The 19,686-nt window shown below is 36.4% G+C and overlaps 1 protein-coding gene and 1 pseudogene across 1 annotated transcript in view; one reads left to right on the forward strand and one right to left on the reverse strand.

The window, feature by feature from the left end:
* Nucleotides 1–19,686, forward strand: part of PIBF1 (progesterone immunomodulatory binding factor 1) — a gene marked incomplete at its 5' end in the record, with an annotated part of 241,996 nt that overhangs the window by 193,505 nt on the left and 28,805 nt on the right. The window contains 2 exons of the mRNA XM_017889428.1: nucleotides 3,060–3,100; nucleotides 5,945–6,029. Of these exons, the coding sequence (XP_017744917.1) occupies nucleotides 3,060–3,100; nucleotides 5,945–6,029 (126 nt within the window). The remainder of the gene's footprint in view (nucleotides 1–3,059; nucleotides 3,101–5,944; nucleotides 6,030–19,686) is intronic.
* LOC108540377 (ribosome production factor 2 homolog) lies at nucleotides 6,296–7,506 on the reverse strand (annotated as a pseudogene).

The raw sequence follows: 19,686 nt of genomic DNA on the forward strand, positions 1-19,686 counted from the left end.
CCGTTATATTCTTGGGATAGGGAGGTATATAAAACTCCTGAGGAAAAAAATTACTTCTTTCACAGTTATCTCCAAATAAATTTGATGATTAATTTTACTAAGAATTAAGGTAGTTTAAAATACTTAATATAGAGAAAATAATAGCTAGCTGTAGGAGAAAATTATAAAGATGAACAAATGCAGCCATAGATTAATTAAGCAACTTGTCCTCTCAGAACATACAGCATTGTGATAGAGTCAGAATTCAAATTTATATCTGTCTGCTTGCTAATTCTATTCTCCTAACCATTAGGTTATACTGCCCCTCTATGTTCTATTCTGAATAAGGGATATTATTTCTGTAACTAAAATAATTAAGGAAGAGAACAAAAAATAGTGTATCATAGTGATTAAAAGTAGCACTTTAATGAGGATCGTCGTTGAAGCAGGGTGATAGATATATCAGGGTTTGCTATTACATATTTTCTCTTCTGAAATATTCTATTATAAAGTTTTTTAAAAAACAAATTTTAAAAGGAAGTTTTCAAATTCAACTCAGCACTTAGTTTTGAGTTAGGGCAAGTACATTTAAACTCCCTATACCTCTGTTGTCCAATAGAACTTTCTATAATGATAAAAATATTCCGTATCTGTGCTGTCCAGTATGGTAGCCACTAGCTAGCCACATTTTGTTTTGGGGTTTTGTTGTTGTTGTTGTTGTTGTTGTTGTTTCTTTTTTTGAGACGGAGTCTCGCTCTGTCACCCGGCTGGAGTGCAGTGGCGCGATCTGGGCTCACTGCAAGCTCCACCTCCCAGGTTCAAGCGATTCTCCTGTCTCAGCCTCCCATGTACTTGGGATTACAAGCACCCACCACCACACCCGGCTAATTTTTGTATTTTTAGTAAAGATGGGGTTTTACCATGTTGGCCAGGGTGTTCTTGAACTCCTGACCTCAAATGATCTGCAGGCCTTGGCCTCCCAAAGTGCTAGGATTACAGGCGTGAGCCACTGCACCCAACCTGAGCATTTGAAATGTGGCTACTGTTACTGAGGAACTAAATTTTTAATTCCATTAAAATTGAATTGTTAAAATTATATTATCTTTAATTTTATTAAAGATTAAATTTAAATTAATGTTAATTTAATTTTATTAAAATTGAAGATAATTTTAATTGCTGTAGTGGCTAATGGCTGTAGTATTCCACAGCACATCCAGTTTCCTCATATGTGAAATGAGAGTGGTGCCGAGGCAGGCAGATTACCTGAGCCCAAGAGTTCGAGACCAGCCTGGACAACATGGCAAAACCATGTTTGGTTTTGTCTCTACAAAAAATACAGAAAAATTAGCTGGTGTGATGGCACACTCCTGTAGTCCTGGCTACTTGGGAGGCTGAGGTGGGAGGATGACTTGAGCCTGGGAGGTAGAGGTTGCAATGAGCAACTGCACTCTAGCCTGGGTGACAAAGCAGAACTCTGTCTCAAAAAAAAAAAAAAAAAAAAAAAAAATGAGAGTGGTGCTAACAGCAACTGATTGATAGGGTTGTTTTGAGGAATAAATGATATAATCTTCATAATATATATATAGATAAAATAGTGCCTAAACATTATATTCAACAGTGTTCAATAAATGTTTGCCATTCTTAGTACTTACCATACGTGTAACAAATTTTTGGTTGAAAATTACATTAAAAATGAGAAATAACATTTCTCAAAATATGTTGAATTTGAACAAAAATTAAGACTCCCCTAATAACAGCAACAGTTTTCATAAAGGCCGTGTCATTTATGGAATTAATTACCAAGAAAAATTTTGTACTAAACATGAGTCCTTCATTGTGTGATATTTTAGTACATTCTGAACTGATAATTCACAGGATATGAAATCTTATTCTTAATTGAAGCAACTACCTTCTAAAGTGAAAGGTTATTAATACTTTCAGTAATTTAGTTATGACATTTGAGATGCTGCTATAGGGGTACCCTGGTTGCATGAATGAAATGCTGTGATGTAACAATGCCATTATAAAGCTCGGCCAGTCATTCAGATATGGTAGGGTAGATCACAGTTCTGTATACCCACATCCCTACTCTAACCAGATGGCATTTCAAATTCTGGAGTGGAATTATCCTGGGCTTTAAATACACATCAGGGTGGTTTCTGTCCTTATGGTAAATGTGTCTGTAAAATTAGATATTAATATGAACCTGAAGGGGTAGTTGTGAAAATTAAATTTGGGAACATATATAAAGCTTTGGCACATAGGAGAGTCTCAATAAATGTTACTTCCGTCCCCTTGTCTTTTATTTGAAATTTAAACATTAATGATGGCCCATCCAAAAGCGTTATCAAGTTATTATGTTCCTTAGAAAACATAAACAGGAAAATTCCTATTCCTCTTTGCTAAGTGTTGATGTTAGTTGTAAAAAATAATTGCATCAATTTATGACTTATAATGTTTTTCTAATTCAATAAAAACTCTTTGAATAGCTGAATAATTGTATGCTTTTCTAAGAAAAGTAAACAATGCCAGTATACCATACTTATCCCTTGAAAATGAACTGTGTATACAATATATTCAATTTCTAGAAAGGCTAGAGTAAATATGCACTAAAATGAAATCATTATAAACACATTAAAAGCTAACATTTGAGATGTCACCATTAACTGCTTTAAATTCCCCTATTATTAAAGTAATACTTTATTCTAAAAGTAGTACTGATAACTTTCTTCCACCAAACCACAAGAGACAGTCTGCGTAATACGGTTTGATCTCTACTTCAGAAAGGAAGGAAGCTTGGAAAGAGAATAATTCGCATAATTTTCTTTGCCTGTTGTCAGTTCTTAGTTTATTCTTAACTGGTAAAGAAAAGACTACATTGTCAACTTCTCTTACAAAGCTACCTGAGAGTATATTGATCCAGGAAGTTAAGAAACAATATATCAGGAATGTTTTCATATTGCAGGTGAAACAGAGCCATAAACATGAATTTCTAAGTAATAATTAACAGTGAATTGAACAATTATGGGTGTAATATACCATTCAAGATAGATGTACTTATAAGGAGATTTGTTTTGTAGTTGTTTTATGAGTCACTCGTAGAAGCTTTGTACTTTCAAAGGTAAGTTTCCACTGTTATGAAATATGCCTTATGAAGACAAATTCTATTGAGTAAATACATACTAGAAGAAGAGTGAATATGATAATCATACTCAGTTTTAGAGACCCACATGTTGAAGGTTGTCTCCCTGTGGTCGAGCATATTATAAAGAAGACAAAATATATACCCAGATATTGTAATCACAGCAATATAGTCTGGGAAGTCCACATTGTTTGTAATAAACTCATGTCGTACAGGTACAACATAATTTTTCTATAAGCCAACTTATCCCCCCACTATTTATTCCATGTATATACGGTTGTTTTGATATTTAATTATAGAATACTTTATATTTGAAAAGTTAAACATGACAATATAAAAGCATTTGTAAAGAATTATCCAGTCAGAATCCTTTAATTACCTCGACATTCCATTCCGATTACACTACATTTTCTTGAGAAGAGCCTGTTGGTATTTGAGACAGAGAGTGAGACTGTGTGTGTGTGTGTGTGTGTGTGTGTGCATTGAATGTGAGTATATGCTTAAATACCGTGGTTGTTAGTGTATAAGTATACATGTATATGAACATAGACACATATGTGTTCCTTAAAAATTCCTAGTCCTATTTACTGGATATTTAAATTTGAAAAAATATTTTACCTTCAAAGTGATTCCAGCTAAAGATAGGTTAGAATTCTAGAGTTAGAGAAACATGTGATCCTTACCATACTTTGGAGATTCTAGCAGAACATGGCACTCAGTTTCCTTTATACTGTTTTGTTCTTTTTCAACTCCTCAGCTCTTGTAGGATCTCTGGCGCCTAACTCTAAAAGTCAGTTTGTTTTTCAGCTGAGCTGCTTACCTTTATTGACATTTAATTACTATTTTACTCTGATGCCTATTTTTTTATCTAAATTAGTAATGCTGTATAACATTTATATAGAGTTTTATGAGTTCAACACTTTATATAATCATTCACATAGCCCTTTGACATACATGAGTATTATATTCCACTTTACAGATATAAAAACTGAGGTTCAGTGGGGTGGTATGTGTTATGCTTTACACCATACATTTGAGTCTGAGTCACTGGCACAGTTGGAAACAGAAGTCAGAATTGCATCTAGTCTGTCTCCTCAGAGGACAAACTATGATGCTTCCTTCTCGATTACTTGGAAGGAGAAGAATATGGGCTTTCCCTCTTAAATCTTTCAAATTAGCAGTTGCTCCAGAATGCCTACTACTACTTCTTGAATTTAAAAAAAAAAAAAGTCTGCCCAATATTATTCTAAAAATTAGTGACTTTCCTTTATTTATTTATTTATTTTTAGAGAGAGCCTCACTCTGTCTCCCAGGCTGGAATACAGTGGAGCATCATAGCTCGCTGCAGCCTCGAACTCCTGGGCTCAATCGATCCTCCTACCTCATCCTTTGATGTAGCTGGGACTAAAGGTGCATGTCTCCACACCTGGCTAACATTTTTTTTAAGAGATAGAGTCTCTCTGTGTTGCCCAGACTAGTCTCGAACTCCTGGACTCATGCAGTTTTCCAACCTCAACCTCCCAAAGTGCTAGGATTACAGGCATGAGCCAGTGTTCCCTGCCTCCATTTTCTTAAAGTAGAACTTAAGTAGAACTTTAAAAATGTTTTTACCTGCCAGGTGCAGTGGCTCACGCCTATAATCCCAGCACTTTGGGAGGCCGAGGTGGATGGATCACGTGAGGTCAGGAATTTGAGATCAGCCTGGCCAGCATGGTGAAACCCCATCTCTACTAAAAATACAAAAATTAGCTGGGCATGATGGCACACACCTGTAGTCCCAGCCACTTAGGAGGCTGAGGCAGGAAAATCAGTTGAACCCAGGAGGCAGAGGTTGCAGTGAGCTGAGATCACGCCAGTGCACTCCAGCCTGGGCGACAGAGCGAGACTTCGTCTCAAAAAAAAAAAAATGTTTTTACCTATTTAAAACAATTCTTGTTTGTTTTACCCTCACAAATTTTTTCTTTTTTTTTTATTGTAATCATTCATTAGATAATTGCCACCGTGCCCGGCCAGAAATTGAAAATTGAACTAATAATTTGGAAACAAACATTCTTTTTTCAAGTTTATCACAGACTAAATACCTGATTCACTTACTTAACTCAATTATATACCTGATAATTTAGTTTGTGGTAAATTATAAAATATTACTTTCAGTTTTAAGGATAAATGTTTTAATTTGACTTCTAGTATCTTGTGTTGTAATAGTTTGCTGACATATACTATTTCTTACCTTTTATGTGAGTTTCACTTTATCTTTGTACATTTTAGTAGTAAATAGTCATCTTTACAACATTAATTTTATGCCTATACTAGGCAGGAAAGTATTCTCAGACAGCATGTCAGTTACATTGTCAAATGGATTCTTAAGAGAAGAAAAGCTGGGCACAGTGATGTATGCCTGTAGTCCTGGATACTAGGAGGCTGAAGCAGGATGATTGCTTGAGCCCAGGAGTTTGAGGCTGTAGTTCATTGTTACCATGTCTGTGAATAGCCACTGCACTCCAGCCTGGGCAACATAGCAAGAGTCCATCTGTTAAAAAAAAAAAAAAAAAAGAGAGAGAGAAAGAAAGAGAGAAAGAAAAGAGGAGAGGGAAGGAAGAAAAGAGAAAAGAAAGGAAAAGAAAAGAAAAAGGATCTTGTTACAAAATAGGCCATTCATTAGGCCAAACGTTTTAGTGGCTAGTCTGGAATGTTTATGGACTATAAATTTATCTTTAATTCAAACCATCAGATTCGTGTTTATTCTTTTAATATTTACCATTTATTAACTATATTTACACTAACATAATGACTTTTTAAAACTTGGGTTTTTTTTTTTTTCAGCAACTTAAAGAAAGAAAAGTCAGCTTTACTACAGATGAAGAATCAAATGGCATTAGACTTAGAGCAACTTCTAAATCATCGTGAGGTATTTTTCCTATTTTGTCATAATTTTAATCGTTTTAGGATTAAAACTGCTATCAGATTAAAATTATTGGATCCCAGTTGTGCATGTTCATTAATGACTTATTCATGTCTCACTGTAATTTTGTCCTTTTTTATTCAACTTTTGATATACTTCTTAGAGTTAATTATTTTATTTTATTTTATTTTTTTACTAGTATATTACTGTTCATAATATTGTAAAATTATCATGTTATAAAAATATATAATAAGATCTCATAAGAAACTGAATGGATTGATGCTTGATAATTCTCTTAAGTAGAACACAATGAAACAGTAGTGGCTGCCTAAGTTCCATCAATTTTTTTTTAACTCTTTTTGACTTTTTTCTCCTGGTCTTCTGTTATCCTTTCTGCAGGTCGCTTCTTCAACCCCTTCATTTTCCTGGTTTGTAGTTTGCTTAGGTCTTGCTTCTGCATATGAATCCTTCCATAAGTTGTACCAAAAGTATCATGGGAGATATTGGAAAAAGATTTTTTTCTTCTTTCTTTGGCTTGATAGAGCTTTGGCATTTTCATAAGATAATTTTATAAAGGTCATCTGATTGCCAGGTGTTCTCCTCGGAACCAGAATCCAATGGAGGGTCCCATCTCTTCCAATTCAAATCCGTGTGGTTCTGCAACCAGATTTCCTTCAACAGCAACTTAATAGCTTCCGAAAGTAAATACTTTCCATTCAGTTGCAGTGAAAGTGCAGAACATACTCTATCCAGCCGCAGATATTTGATTACTGTGGGGGCCTCTTGAAGAATCAATAAGAAAGACCTTTTTTTAGTCTTCCTATAATCTTCCTGTTTACATCAAAATCATCACCAGCAATATTAAGCATGGGTTTTGGTTCCTCAGGACATTTACTGTTCTGTTGGGGGTGAGGTAAGGAGAATCGCTCGAGCCCGCGGAAATCCAACTGAGTAAGCCATGTTCATGCCACTGGTCCCTCCAGCCCTGGGTGGAACAGAGTGGAGACCCTTAATGTACTTTAGGAGAGACGAAATTCTCAAATACCTAATTCCCAATCAAATATTCCAGCACATGGTGGTCATACAAATGACCTATTACTAGATTATTTGGCCGCTTCTTATTATGGGAGGCAAACATGAATAAAGAACAATCTGACTTCTTTGAAAAGAATTCCAGTGATGTCTGATCCTCAAAAGGTCTTGTAATATTTTTCTTTTTATACAGTACACCATATGGTTTTTTCAGTGCATACTGAGCCCAGGAATTCGAGGTTGTGGTAAGCCTTGATTGCACCACTGCACTCCAGCTCTGGTGACAGTGTGAGACCCACATCTTTAAGTACTTGTGTCACTGTTGCATTTGCATTTCCCCCTTTAATCAGCATGGCATTTTTAATATTTTCATTGAGTTTCGGTTCTCTCTTCTCAAGGAATCTCTTGGCTCTTTTCGTTTGGGCTTTACAACTCAATCCAGAGCGTCCATCGCTACTGCTCCCTGCAACTCTTAACTAAGTGGATGCACCTAGAGTTAATTCTTATTCCTAGAATGCCCCTTCTTGTTTTGTTGATATCTGTCACTGAATTTCCCCATATTATTTAATAATAATCTGTTTTATCTTATTCTGCAACTAGACAGTAAATTTCCTTAGTGTGCCTCTTGTCTTCTTTATCAGTGTTGCCCAGTGCCTATAGTGTAGATAGAGTATTTGTGTGGAGCTTTAAAGTTCATAAAATTATTTTCTTTTCTTCATTTGTTCCCCACCAAAATTCTTTTAGAGTAAATATAATTCCTATTTTATAGATGGAGAAATAAGTTTTAAGTGGCTTGCCCATGGCAGTTAGTAACCAAGAGATAAGTCCTGTTTTGTTTTATTTTTTTCCTTTAAGTAAGGTTTATTGAGGTATAATCTACAAAGAATAAAATTCACCTTTTTTAGCAGACATGTCTGTGATTTTTGACAAATGCACACAGTTGCATCAGCACCACCAGTCAATATATAGAATAGTTCCATTACTCCAAAAAATTCCCTCATTACCCCTTTTTAGCTGACCCTTTTCCTCAACCCCCAGCCCTATCAACCACTGGTCTATTTTCCGTACCTATTGTTTACCTTTTACAAAATACTATAAAAGTGAAATTATCAGTATATAGCCTTTTGAGTCTGGCTTTTCTCAGTTATAATAATACATTTGCAATTCATCTATATTGTTGCAATATAGGTGTATAATATATTGACCTCAAGTGATCCGCCTGCCTCAGCCTCCCAAAGTGCTGGGATTACAGGTGTGAGCCTGTATATACATCTATATTGGTCATATGTTTCCTTTTTATTGCTGAGTAATAAGCCATTATATGGATGTAACCCAGTTTGTTAATTCATTCTCAGTTGATGGACATTTGAGTTGTTTCCATTTGAGGACATCTCCAAATAAAATAGCTGTAAACAATTATGTACACATGTTTATATAAACGTAAGTTTCCATTTCTCTTGGGTAAACACCCAGGAACATGATTACTGGGTTGTATGGCAGGTGTATGTTTAAGTTTATAAGAAACTGTCAAAATTTTCCAAAGTTACTGTATTTTATATTCCCCTCTACGATGAATAAGAGTTCAATATTCTCTGCATCCTCACAAACCATTGGTATTTTTAATACAAATCCTTCTTTCTACTGAACTATGACTACCTCATCTTAGCCATCTTTTTACCACTTTGTTATTCTAATAGAAAAGAAACTTTTTTTTTTTTTTTTTTTTTTTTTTTTTTGAGGCAGTGTCTCGCTCTGTCACCCAGGCTGGAGTGCAGTGGTGTGATCTCGGCTCACGGGAACCTCTGCCTTCCGGAGTTCAAGCGAATCTCTTGGCTTAGCCTCCTGAGTACCTGGGATTACAGGTGCATTCCACCATGCCGTCCAATTTTTGTGTTTTTAATAGAGACTGGGTTTCGACATTGTTGGCCAGGCTGATCTTAAACTCCTGACCTCAAGTGATCCACCCGCCTCAGCCTCCCGAAGTGCTGAGATTACAGGTGTGAGCCACCGTGCCTGACCAGAAAACGAAACAATTAAAACATATCATTGGTTTACGAGTATCCTCATACTAGTCTGGGAGAGGTATACCACATGTTGGGAAGAAATTATTGGAAGAATACTGTTAAGAGAGGGGAACTGGAAACTATTACTGGAAGCAGTTCCAAGGTACGTATCCTAGAGATGGGTCAGAAGAATTGGAGGATTGTCTGTATCTGAGAAATGGCATTGGAGTGAGTTTTCTTAAAGGTGTCTTCCATGTGATGGGTGAAAAGGATAAGTGTCCCTGGACTAGAGTGTAATTATAACATTTAGGTAGATAAGTCAATCTAACAACAGGTTACAGAGCTAGGAAAAGCTTCTCTGAAGATATTTATTCTTTCTTCTGAGTTCTGACATTCTAGACCTTATCCATCACTGCTCCTATCACTTATGTCCTAGGATTCTGCTTTCAAGTAATTGTCTCTTCACTGTGGAAACCTGATTCATTCACTGTGTGGAATTTTCACAAGTGTTTTTGAAATTAAATACTTAAGGGTAGTAACTACAGATGACCAGCCATATCAACTACATTTTTTTAAAGCTAGATACTAATTTTTTTTTCAGAATGGCAGTTCTCATTTGATTTTTAGGGGATGTGCTACACTGAAAAATATATGAGCAGTTCCAACACTTGGAATCACATTACTCATGAGTCCAAATAAGGACCAAAAAGTTTGCTTGGTGGATTGAGAAGAAAATACGTGTAAGCATGCAAATTAAATTCTAGCAGAGCTGGGCACAGTATCACACACCTGTTGTCCCAGGTACTCTGGAGGCTAAGGCAGGAGGATCACTTGAGCACAGGAGTTTGAGACTATAGTGCACTCTTATCTCACCTGTGAATAACCACTGCATTCCAGCCTGAGCAACGTAGTGCAACCCTATCTTTTAAAAAACAAAGAAAGAGAAACATGGAGGGAGGGTGAGACAGAAGGAGAGGAAGAAGAAGGAGGAAGAAAGGAAGCAAGAGAAGGAGGGAAAAATTTAAACACTAGCAAGATGGAACTACTCATTAATTGCCTACTACTACATGTCATTACTGATATTTATATGGATGCATATTTAGATAATTGTCAGTTTTTATGTATTTGACAGTATATCTTTATTTTGGCAATGATATTTTAATAATTTAATATTGTATAGCTTTTGATGATACCAAACATCTAAAAGCAACTTTTTTTGTTTTAAAGCAAAGTAAAAATTAAAGCTTAGTAAAAACAAATCTGATGTTATTAATCATTTTCTAAGAAACCATTTACTACCAACTTACATCATATATGCACATGCAAAGGCCTCTGCAAATTGCTTATATGGAAATAAAACAGCTGGTGTGACCCCCTAGAGATGCTTAGCTATTCACTTGAACATTAACCTGGTGAAACAAAGGGTCCATAGGATTGATTTGTTCACTTGATTGTTCAGAGGATCATGTCTTCGTAATAGTCAATAGATAACAGTTGGATAAGAATAATTCTGATTTTTTTTGAAAATGAAAATCAGGGCTGGGAATAGGGTGAGCCAAACAAGGCATCTAGGACATATGATGTAAGGAGGTGCCTACTCTCAGAGTGGGCAAAGAGCATGGATGGCCCCTGGGAGCCACTGCCTCTACCTAAGGCCACTAGCTTGCCTCACCCTGGTCAAGACCCTGGGAAAATTATCTGATACCAGTCATGGTTTTAATCAGTTAAATTTGGGCAGTGTAAATGAGTGATTCGAAAAGAGACCAAATGAACCTTTTCAAGTTTCTTATTTTCTTTTTTGCGTGGGACAGCTCTTGCTCTAACGTTGTTTCGTTTTGGTTTTCTTTTGTTTTGAGATGGAGTTTTGCTCTGTCACCCAGGCTGGAGTGCAGTGGCACTATCTCAGCTCACCGCAACCTCCACATCCCTGATTCAAGCAGTTCCCCTACCTCAGCCCCTCAAGTAGCTGGGATTAACAGGCACACGCCACCACACCTGGCTAATTTTTTTGTATTTTTAGTAGAGATGGGTTTTCACCATGTTGGCTAGACTGGTCTCGAACTCCTGACCTCAGGCAATCCGCCTGCCTCAGCCTCCCAAAGTGCTGAGATTACAGGCATGAGCCACTGCACCCAGCCTAGCTCTAACTTTTTTTAGCAGTGTCACTGAGTTCTGAGTAGTCTGTATGTGTTCATGTAATGTGAAGTAAGATCACCAGTTCATTTACATAATTCCAAAATATGTATTAAACAGAAAAAACAAGTAGGACAATTCTAGGTTGACAATTCAAAAACATTTGGGGCATGACCACAGAGAGTTTTTATTTTCTATGTTAGTGTTAGCTCAAATATATTAGCTTAAAAGTATCTTCTCTCATGTTAAGAGTTAGGATGTGGTGTGACAATTTCCAGGAATGTGTATTGATATCTTACAGTTGTGTATTTCTTGAACTATGAGTGGTATATTTGGTGGTTTTTAGTCTTAACTTTTTTTGAGAGAAAATAGACTACTAATTTCAGAATGATATAATGGGAAGAGCAGTTAGGTATAGAGAGAAATAGGATATTTTAGGTTGACTTTTCATACTACAAAGCTCAACTGGATTGGGTAAATGGTTAAAGGATTTACACAACAAATACTAACTTTAAAATGTGCATAAATTGAATTGAGAGCTTATACCTGCCCACACTTCTCCATTCTAAATTCTCCAGGTTTTGTCCCTATATTCAGTAAAATGTTCATAAAGCAGAGGGGAAAAGGGCAAAATATCTCTCCTCACAGAATTTCTTTTATTAAAGAACAATTTAATGTCATGTCTTCTGCTTTTGTAGAAGATCAAAACAAAGTGTGATCTCTCTTGGTTTTGTAAAACTATTTAAGGCAGTCTACTAAGTACATCCACATAAATGACATAATCTAATCTTTACTACAATCCACTGATAAATATCATTGTCCTCATTGTTAGAGATGAAACTGATGCTGATAAGAGTTAAATAACTCAACTGTGATTACACAGTCAAAACTAAAAGTAATTCATTTTTTTCCCCGAAACAAAACTAATGTCCTTTTTCCTTAGTCTCATTTAGACAGAAAAAAAAACTCATGATAAATTATTGCTTATATTCCAGGAAAATTTTTTCCTCTGGGCGTGAAGTTATATTCCTCTTTCTTGTTTTCATAAAATGAAAACTTTGTAATTTAATGTGTTTCCTTTTGTCTTCATTGCCAGAAAACTAAGAGCTGAATATCTTGTACCAGGTGTTATAATCTTTTTTTTCCTCTTTCGCTTTTGATACCTCAGAATAACTTTATCTGTTTCCTTCAGGTGGGCTGTAATCTATCTTACTCTAAAATGTCTTCACTTGTACTCAGATTAAGACCTCTTAGGTGTAAATAAAATATAAACCTTAAATAATTAGATATTAAAAAGAGGTAAACGGAAAAGATAAACTGATAGGATCTCACTTTTAGATAACAGTAGCAGGACTTCAAATAAAACATTCATTTTGAAAAGATTTCGAGTATAAGAAATGTGATTTCAGGCCGGTCGCAGTGGTTCACACTTGTAATCCCAGCACTCAAAAAGGCCAAGGTGGGAGGAACGCTTGAGGCTAGGTGTTCAAGACCAGCCTGGACAACCTAGAAAGACCCCATCTTCACAAAAAATTCAGAATTTAGCTGGGCATGGTGGTGCACGTCTGTATTCCCAACTACTGGGGAAGTTGAAGCAGAGAGATAGCTTGAGCCCAGGAGGTTAAGGCTGCAGTGAATCATAATCACATCACGGCCCTCCAGCTTGAGTGACAGCAAGACTGTCTTTAAAAAAAAAAAAAGAAAAGAAATGTGACTCCTTAAAATGGCTTCTAGCTTGAGCTTATCACTCAGTAGTCTTCATTAATTGCATTTAGTTTTCATCTGTTTTTATCCATTCATCTTTGCCTTAAAGAAACAAGATTTACTGATTACCTTTGGAAATTCTAATTCTGCTTTTCTTTGTATATATTTTGTCCACATGTCCTTAGAATATAAGTTTTTGAGAGTAAGAAAAGTATCCTCCATCAGCCAAATGCCTAATAGAATACTGAGTTCAGTTGTAAGAAGCTGATATAGAAGCCCTTTTCTCATGGCTCTTAGAGCTGTATAAGGGCAGTGGGAAGAACACCATTTAGGAAGCTATTCCAGTATTTCAGTGAGTGATGGTGGTGTCTTGAACCAGATTGGTGATGACGAGATAAAACAAAAATGGACCGATTTGAAAGCTATTTAAGAAGCATAATCACAGGACTTGGTTATTGAGTACATTAGGGACTGATTAAGAGAGGACGAATGAGAATTGATGCCTAGGTTTTTGGCTTGTGTCTTTAGTGGTGCTACAAAGAACCTAGAAGAAAGAGTTTGGGGAAGAAAAGTTCAAGAAAATATCTAAGTGGATATATACACTGGAGAGTTGGAAATGTAGGTTCTTGTGCCCAAGAAAGAGAATTCATCTGGTAATAGAAATTTGAAAGTCACAACATAAAGATGTTACTTTACATGGAAATAGAGAAAATGAACCAGTGAGACTATATAGAGTGAGAACAGAAGAAGGCTTGTGACAGAATCGTGATGACTACCAGCATTTAAGGGAAGGGCATGGGAAAAAGTGCTTACACAAAGAAGAATGAAGAGTGACCAGCATCAGTGAGGAGCATCGGGAAGAGAGTAGAGTCCCTAAAGCCCAGGGAGAAGCATTCATAATAGAGCCATTGTCCGCAGTGACATGTGCTCTCAAGAGGTCAGGCCAAAGAAAGATTTTTTAAAAAGAGTTATTCGGATTTAATAGGATGCTAAAGGGCCGGACATGGTGGCTCATGCCTGTAATCCCAGCACTTGGGGAGGCTGAGGCAGGCAGATCACTTGAGCTCAGGAGTTTAAGACCAGCCTGGCCAACATGGCAATACCCCATCTCTACAAAAGATACATAAATTAGCCAGGCTTGAGGGCATGCACCTTTAGTCCCGGCTACTTGGGAGGCTGAGATGGGAAGATCTGGGAGAATTGCTTGAGCCCAGGAGGTGGAGGTTGCAGTGAGCCAAGACTGTACCACTGCACTCCAGCCTGGGTGGCAGAGTCAGAGCCCTGTCAAAAAAAAAAAAAAAAAAAAGAAGAAGATGCTAAAGCAGTTTCAATGGAGCTGGAGCTAAAAAGCAGATTGCCATGAAAAATAGGCAATCCTTAGAATATTTGAAGAAGAAAAGATAGGACAATTGAGGAAAGGGCATGAGATCAAGAGCTTTTACTAGGCCAGGCACGGTGGCTCACGCCTGTAATCCCAACACTTTTGGGAGACAGAGGTGGGTGGATCCCTTGAGGCCAGGAGTTCGAGACCAACCTGGCCAACATGGTAAAACCCCGTCTCTACTAAAAACAAAAAATTTCACCAGGCATGGTGGCAGACGCCTGTAGTCTCCGCTACTCGGGAGCCTGTGGCAGGAGAAACACTTGAACGCAGGAGGTAGAGGTTGCAGTGAACTGTGATCATACCACTATACTCCATCCTGGGTGACAGAGCAAGACTCTGTCTCAAAAAAAAAAAAAGGAGGTTTTGCCTCTCAAAGCTAGAGATTACCCAATTTAAATAGTGACTGGAAGAAGCAAAATAGAGACATTAAAAGTACAAAAAAGAAAGGGATAATCAGTTGAACAAAAGTGATAGGAAAGGAGGAGATTCACAGCAAAGTCATGGAAATCAGCTTTAGACCACCAGTGTTACCTTTTCCATTTTGAAGAGTAGAAAAAATAATTATGTGAAAACAGAAGTAAGTTTATAGGTTTAGTGGTATTTATTTATCTATCATTTGAGACTGGACACGGTGGCTCCTACCTGTACCCAGCACTTAGGAAGGCCAAGGCAGGCAGATCGCTTGACCTCAAGAGTTCAAGACCAGCCTGGGCAACATGGTGAAACTGTCTCTACAAAAAATATGAAAATTAGCCAGGCATAGTGGTACACATCCCAGCTGCTTAGGAAGGTGAGGTGAGAGGATTGCTTGGGCCTGAGAGGTTGAGGCTTCACTGAGTGGTGATCGCACCACTACAGTCCAGGCTAGGTAACAGAGCTAGACCCTATCTAAAAAAACACTAAAAATAAGAAAAATTATCTGTCCTTTGAAGCCCTCCCTAACTCAGGAGAGAAAAATATACCCTTTTCTACCTCATTCCTATAACTTTTTAAATATTTCTGTTAATGTTCATATTACTGTGTGATTATGCATCTGTCTTACCCATTAGATTGACAGATTCCTTTTTGTGTCTTAGCCTTTAGCGTAATATTTAGCTGATAATAAGTACTCATTCAAATGTTTGTTAAACTAATGGTTCTTCTCAATCTTCAATAATATAAAGCTGTCAAATAGAAAGCTTTAGAAACTGTCATCAAAAAATAAGTGTCACTCTGATACTGATACTATTTTAGCTGAAGAAAGCACAGAAGCTCTCCTGTATCCAAGAACAGTTTTAGAGATCTATCTGAAAGTAGGCCATAGGAAGTCATATCCAAAAGGTTTGTCTACAGTAGAGCTACTTCCTAAAACCTTGGAGATGGTAGTTATAGGCACAGCAACCTCTATGGTTATCCCACTTATATAGAATAATATATATTTGTAGAATATAAAACATCTGTTTTGGCTGGGCAGGGTAGCTCAGGCCTCTGATCCCATCACTTTGGGGGGCCAAGGTAGGAGGATTACTTGAGTCTAGGAATTTGAGACCAGCCTGGGCAACATAGCAAGACCCCTAGCGTGGTGGCACAAACCTGTAGACCTGGCTACTTGGTTGGCTGTTGTGGGAGGATCCTTTAAGCCCAGGAAGTCAAGGCTGCAGTGAGTCATTATTGCACCACTGCACTCCAGCCTGGGCAACAGAGTGAGACTGTATCAAAGAAAAAAAGAAAAATTTGTTTCTGAGATCTGGGAGGTCTTCTACCCTCTCTGCATTGCAGTGGTTTTGCCAATAACATCTCTCAGGGCCCACAGTCATTTCAGTTAGTATTTAACCAGAATTAATCAACCACTCCTTACTTAAGTACTTAGAATGTGCAAGGCCCCATACTTACCTGAATGTTAGACTAATTCTTATTATCCTGGATAACTTTCTTCTTACAGCAGTATATGTCACATAATGAAAAGAAAACAAACCCTGCAGTTAGCCAGGTTTCTTGAAAGTGAAATCACAGTATAATTATCATTCTCTTATGGTATGTTTATGTTCCCGGATTCTAACTCATATGTTCTTTGCGATTTCTCGGAAGATTTCAGGGACATTTCAGCATCCCAAGTGCCCCTTAGGCAATCCACTTCATAAGAAGTTCCAACAAATTGCATTTTTCTTTATGTGTGTCACTCTTTTGGTTCATACTTAACTACTTTGAAATTTTCTTAAGAGTATCTTTTACATGTTTTCTTACGCACCTATGCAGTTAAATTTTACAGTCAGCATGCTAAAAAAAGAAGAAAAAAACTACTGTGTGGGTAAAATAATCTTTCTTTAATTGAAAATATACTTGTTTCTCAGATTCATACATATATTTCTTATCATAATGGTGCTCTTCAAGTTAAATTGTTTTAATTTGTTGGATATAAATAAGTATTTTAAAGAAAGATAATTATTATAGTGAAAACCAAAACACACATGTATGATACAAGTCATATTTTCCCTATAAAGTTTTAGAAAGCTGTTTTCCATGTGAGGATGTGTGAATTCAGGTCTGAGGAAGTTTAGGGAATAAAATGTTGCAAAAAATACTGCAAATGTTGAATTTGCACACATACTTCATGTATGATAAAGCTAAAGCTATTGTATTGACAGTAAGAATATATCTTGAATTTTATAATCTTTTCTATCAAACTCTAAAATGCTTTCAGATGAATTATGTTATACTGCCCTACTTAGGAACCAGTTACAAATTGCTTTCAAATAAGTGTATCTGGGATTAAGGAATCAGAGAAAGGAAAAGTTTTATATTAGTCTTCTCTGTTGAAAATTGGCCTTTTGTTTTCTAGTATTCAAGAGGGAATTAGGCTTTTTACCCAAAATACATAATTTTCAGTAAATAATGTTTGTTTAATATTGATATATTACCTTGTAGTTTTTATATTCATTTATTTTATTTAAGCCTCACAACAACTCAGTCTTACACCCATTTCACAGAGGCAGCAGCTGAATCACAGTTGTTCATTCTGTAAAATGTTAATTCTCCTCAGTTTTGAGTTGCGTAAAAGACATTTGAATGTCTTTTAGACCGTGCTCTCTGGATCACTATGTTTATATAGACTTGTATAGAACCTAATAGAACTATGTCAAAATTGGTTTGGTTTTTGTATTTTGATTTCTTCTTTAATCTTTTCATTATCTTCTTTTAAATTATAAATATCTTTGTTTTATACTACAAGTAAAGTTCAGTCTTGTGTGACCCAATATATTAGTATCTCATCATAAAAATATTTTATCTGTGCATATATACCCTTTTAACATATCACATTTTCACATCTATTATGTAACATATAAACCTAGCATTTTTTAGGTTTTTTTTTTTAAGAATGAAATGTGTATTTTCCCACTGCATTTTAGAAACTTGTGATATGTTTTCTGTTAAATTATAAGTACATTTCTGTGACCTTTTTTTATCAGTAAGGAACAAGTAAATGACTTCTCTTGCTATCATTTCTAACCCTGTACTTGTATGACTGTCTTAGAATAGTAGCAGCTTATAACAAACCAAACAATTCCAAGACGTAAGGAGACACACACACACAAAAAAAACTACAAAACTGTAAAATAAATCTCTGAAAATATTTGGTGGCCAGGAGACAATATTAACAATTATGTGAGATAATTATAGTCATAATTCTGTATTGGCAATATCTTGCTGTAAACTTAGTCACTGATCCCATATCAAGGAGCTGACACTAAGAGAAGGCTGGAATACAACACGGAGGCAGTACAGGCACTGGAGTGAGTCATGCTCTGAAAATGAGTGCTCTAAGTGGAAGATAGGGTTTAAAGTCTGAAGTTGATGCTGAAAATCAACAAGAATATGAATCAAAACCCATCAGATAATACTGAAATAGTAAAGGCCAGGATCCAGCACAGTGACTCACACCTATAATCCCAGCACTTTGGGAGGCTGAGGCAGGAGGATTGCTTGGATCCCAGGAGTTGTATACTAGCCTGGTCAACATAATCAGACTCCATTTCTATAAAAAAAAATTTTTTTAATAAAGAAATAGCCAAATGTGGTAGCTCGTGCCTATAGTCCCAGCTTCATGGGAGGCTGAGGTAGAAGGATCGCTTGAGCCAGGGAGTTCAAGGGTGTAGTGAGCTGTGCTTGCACCACTGCACTCCAGCCTGGGCAAGAGTGAGACCCTATCTCAAAAACAAAAAAGAAAAAAAAATTTTAATAAAAAAGTTAAGGCCCGAAACTAGACAGCAACCAGATGACTACTGTTAATAGAAGGGAAAGCAATTGCACTTGGTCATAAAGCCAGGCATCAAGAGGACATGAATGTCAGAAAGCAGAGCAGGCCAAGTAGCGAGAAGTCCAGGGTAATCAGTAATGAGATGCGCAAAAGGGTCTGAGCAAACCAATCAAAACAGAATCAAGGTTCCCACACTCCTGTTTTAAGTCAACAATAGCAGTAGATTTTAATTCAGGAACCTACTTCAGTATGTTAATAATAGCTTCTCTCTGGATCACTGTTGAGAATTCCCCTAAGATCATATCCATGATTGTGAAAGAATGTTTCAGGTAGTTAGTTATGTCCCGGAGGCTGTAACAGCCCACTTGTCTCTCATTTGCTATCATTCGTGTAAAAGCATGAGTTCTCACTAAGCCTTCAGTCATAGATAGAGTATAGCTCCAAAAATGTTTCTGTCATCTTAAATATATTAGAATAAGAAGTAGATAAACCTGCTCTGCTCTAGTCAGTGCTTCTTTCTTTCTTCTGTTCTAGGCCCAAAAATTTTCAATGTAAGGAAAACAGGATGATGAAAGAATTCTTTTCAGTCATAAGAGAGATGAATGAAACTGGGGATGTTTAGAGAAGATAAGACTTAGTGAAAGATAAGAAATTCAAAGTAGGCACGTAAAACAGGCACTAAGAGACTTGTTATACATGTCTCCAAAGTCCAGAATTAAACCACAGGCTAGATGCTATGAGGAGACACATCCTGTTTTGTTGTTCTACTCTTTTTTTTTTTTTTTTTTTTTTTTTTTTTTTTTTTTTTTTTTTTGAAATGGGAGTGTTTTGGTTTTATAGTTGAGTAAGGAAAACCTAGATTAATAACTAATTTGTCTTCATTTTTAAAGCTTGGGCTAGGTGGCCATAGAGTCAGAGGGGATTTCTTAATTTTATAGAGAGACTGGGTTAAATAACTTGAAGATCTCTTACAAATCTGAAATTTTGTGTATCACAGACCTTGATAGAAGGCATCTGCATTATTGTATAATGATAGCTTTTGATCCCAGAAAGACCTTACGTAATTTGAATGCTGTTTCACTTCTTAGTAGCTAAATGACCATGGTTAATTTCTTGAGCCTTCTTTTTATTATTTATTTTTATTTAGAATTTTTTTCCTTTTTTTTTTTTTTT

This window comes from Rhinopithecus bieti, unplaced genomic scaffold (genome assembly GCF_001698545.2).
Source record: "Rhinopithecus bieti isolate Rb0 unplaced genomic scaffold, ASM169854v2 scaffold_17962, whole genome shotgun sequence".
NCBI lineage: Eukaryota > Metazoa > Chordata > Mammalia > Primates > Cercopithecidae > Rhinopithecus > Rhinopithecus bieti.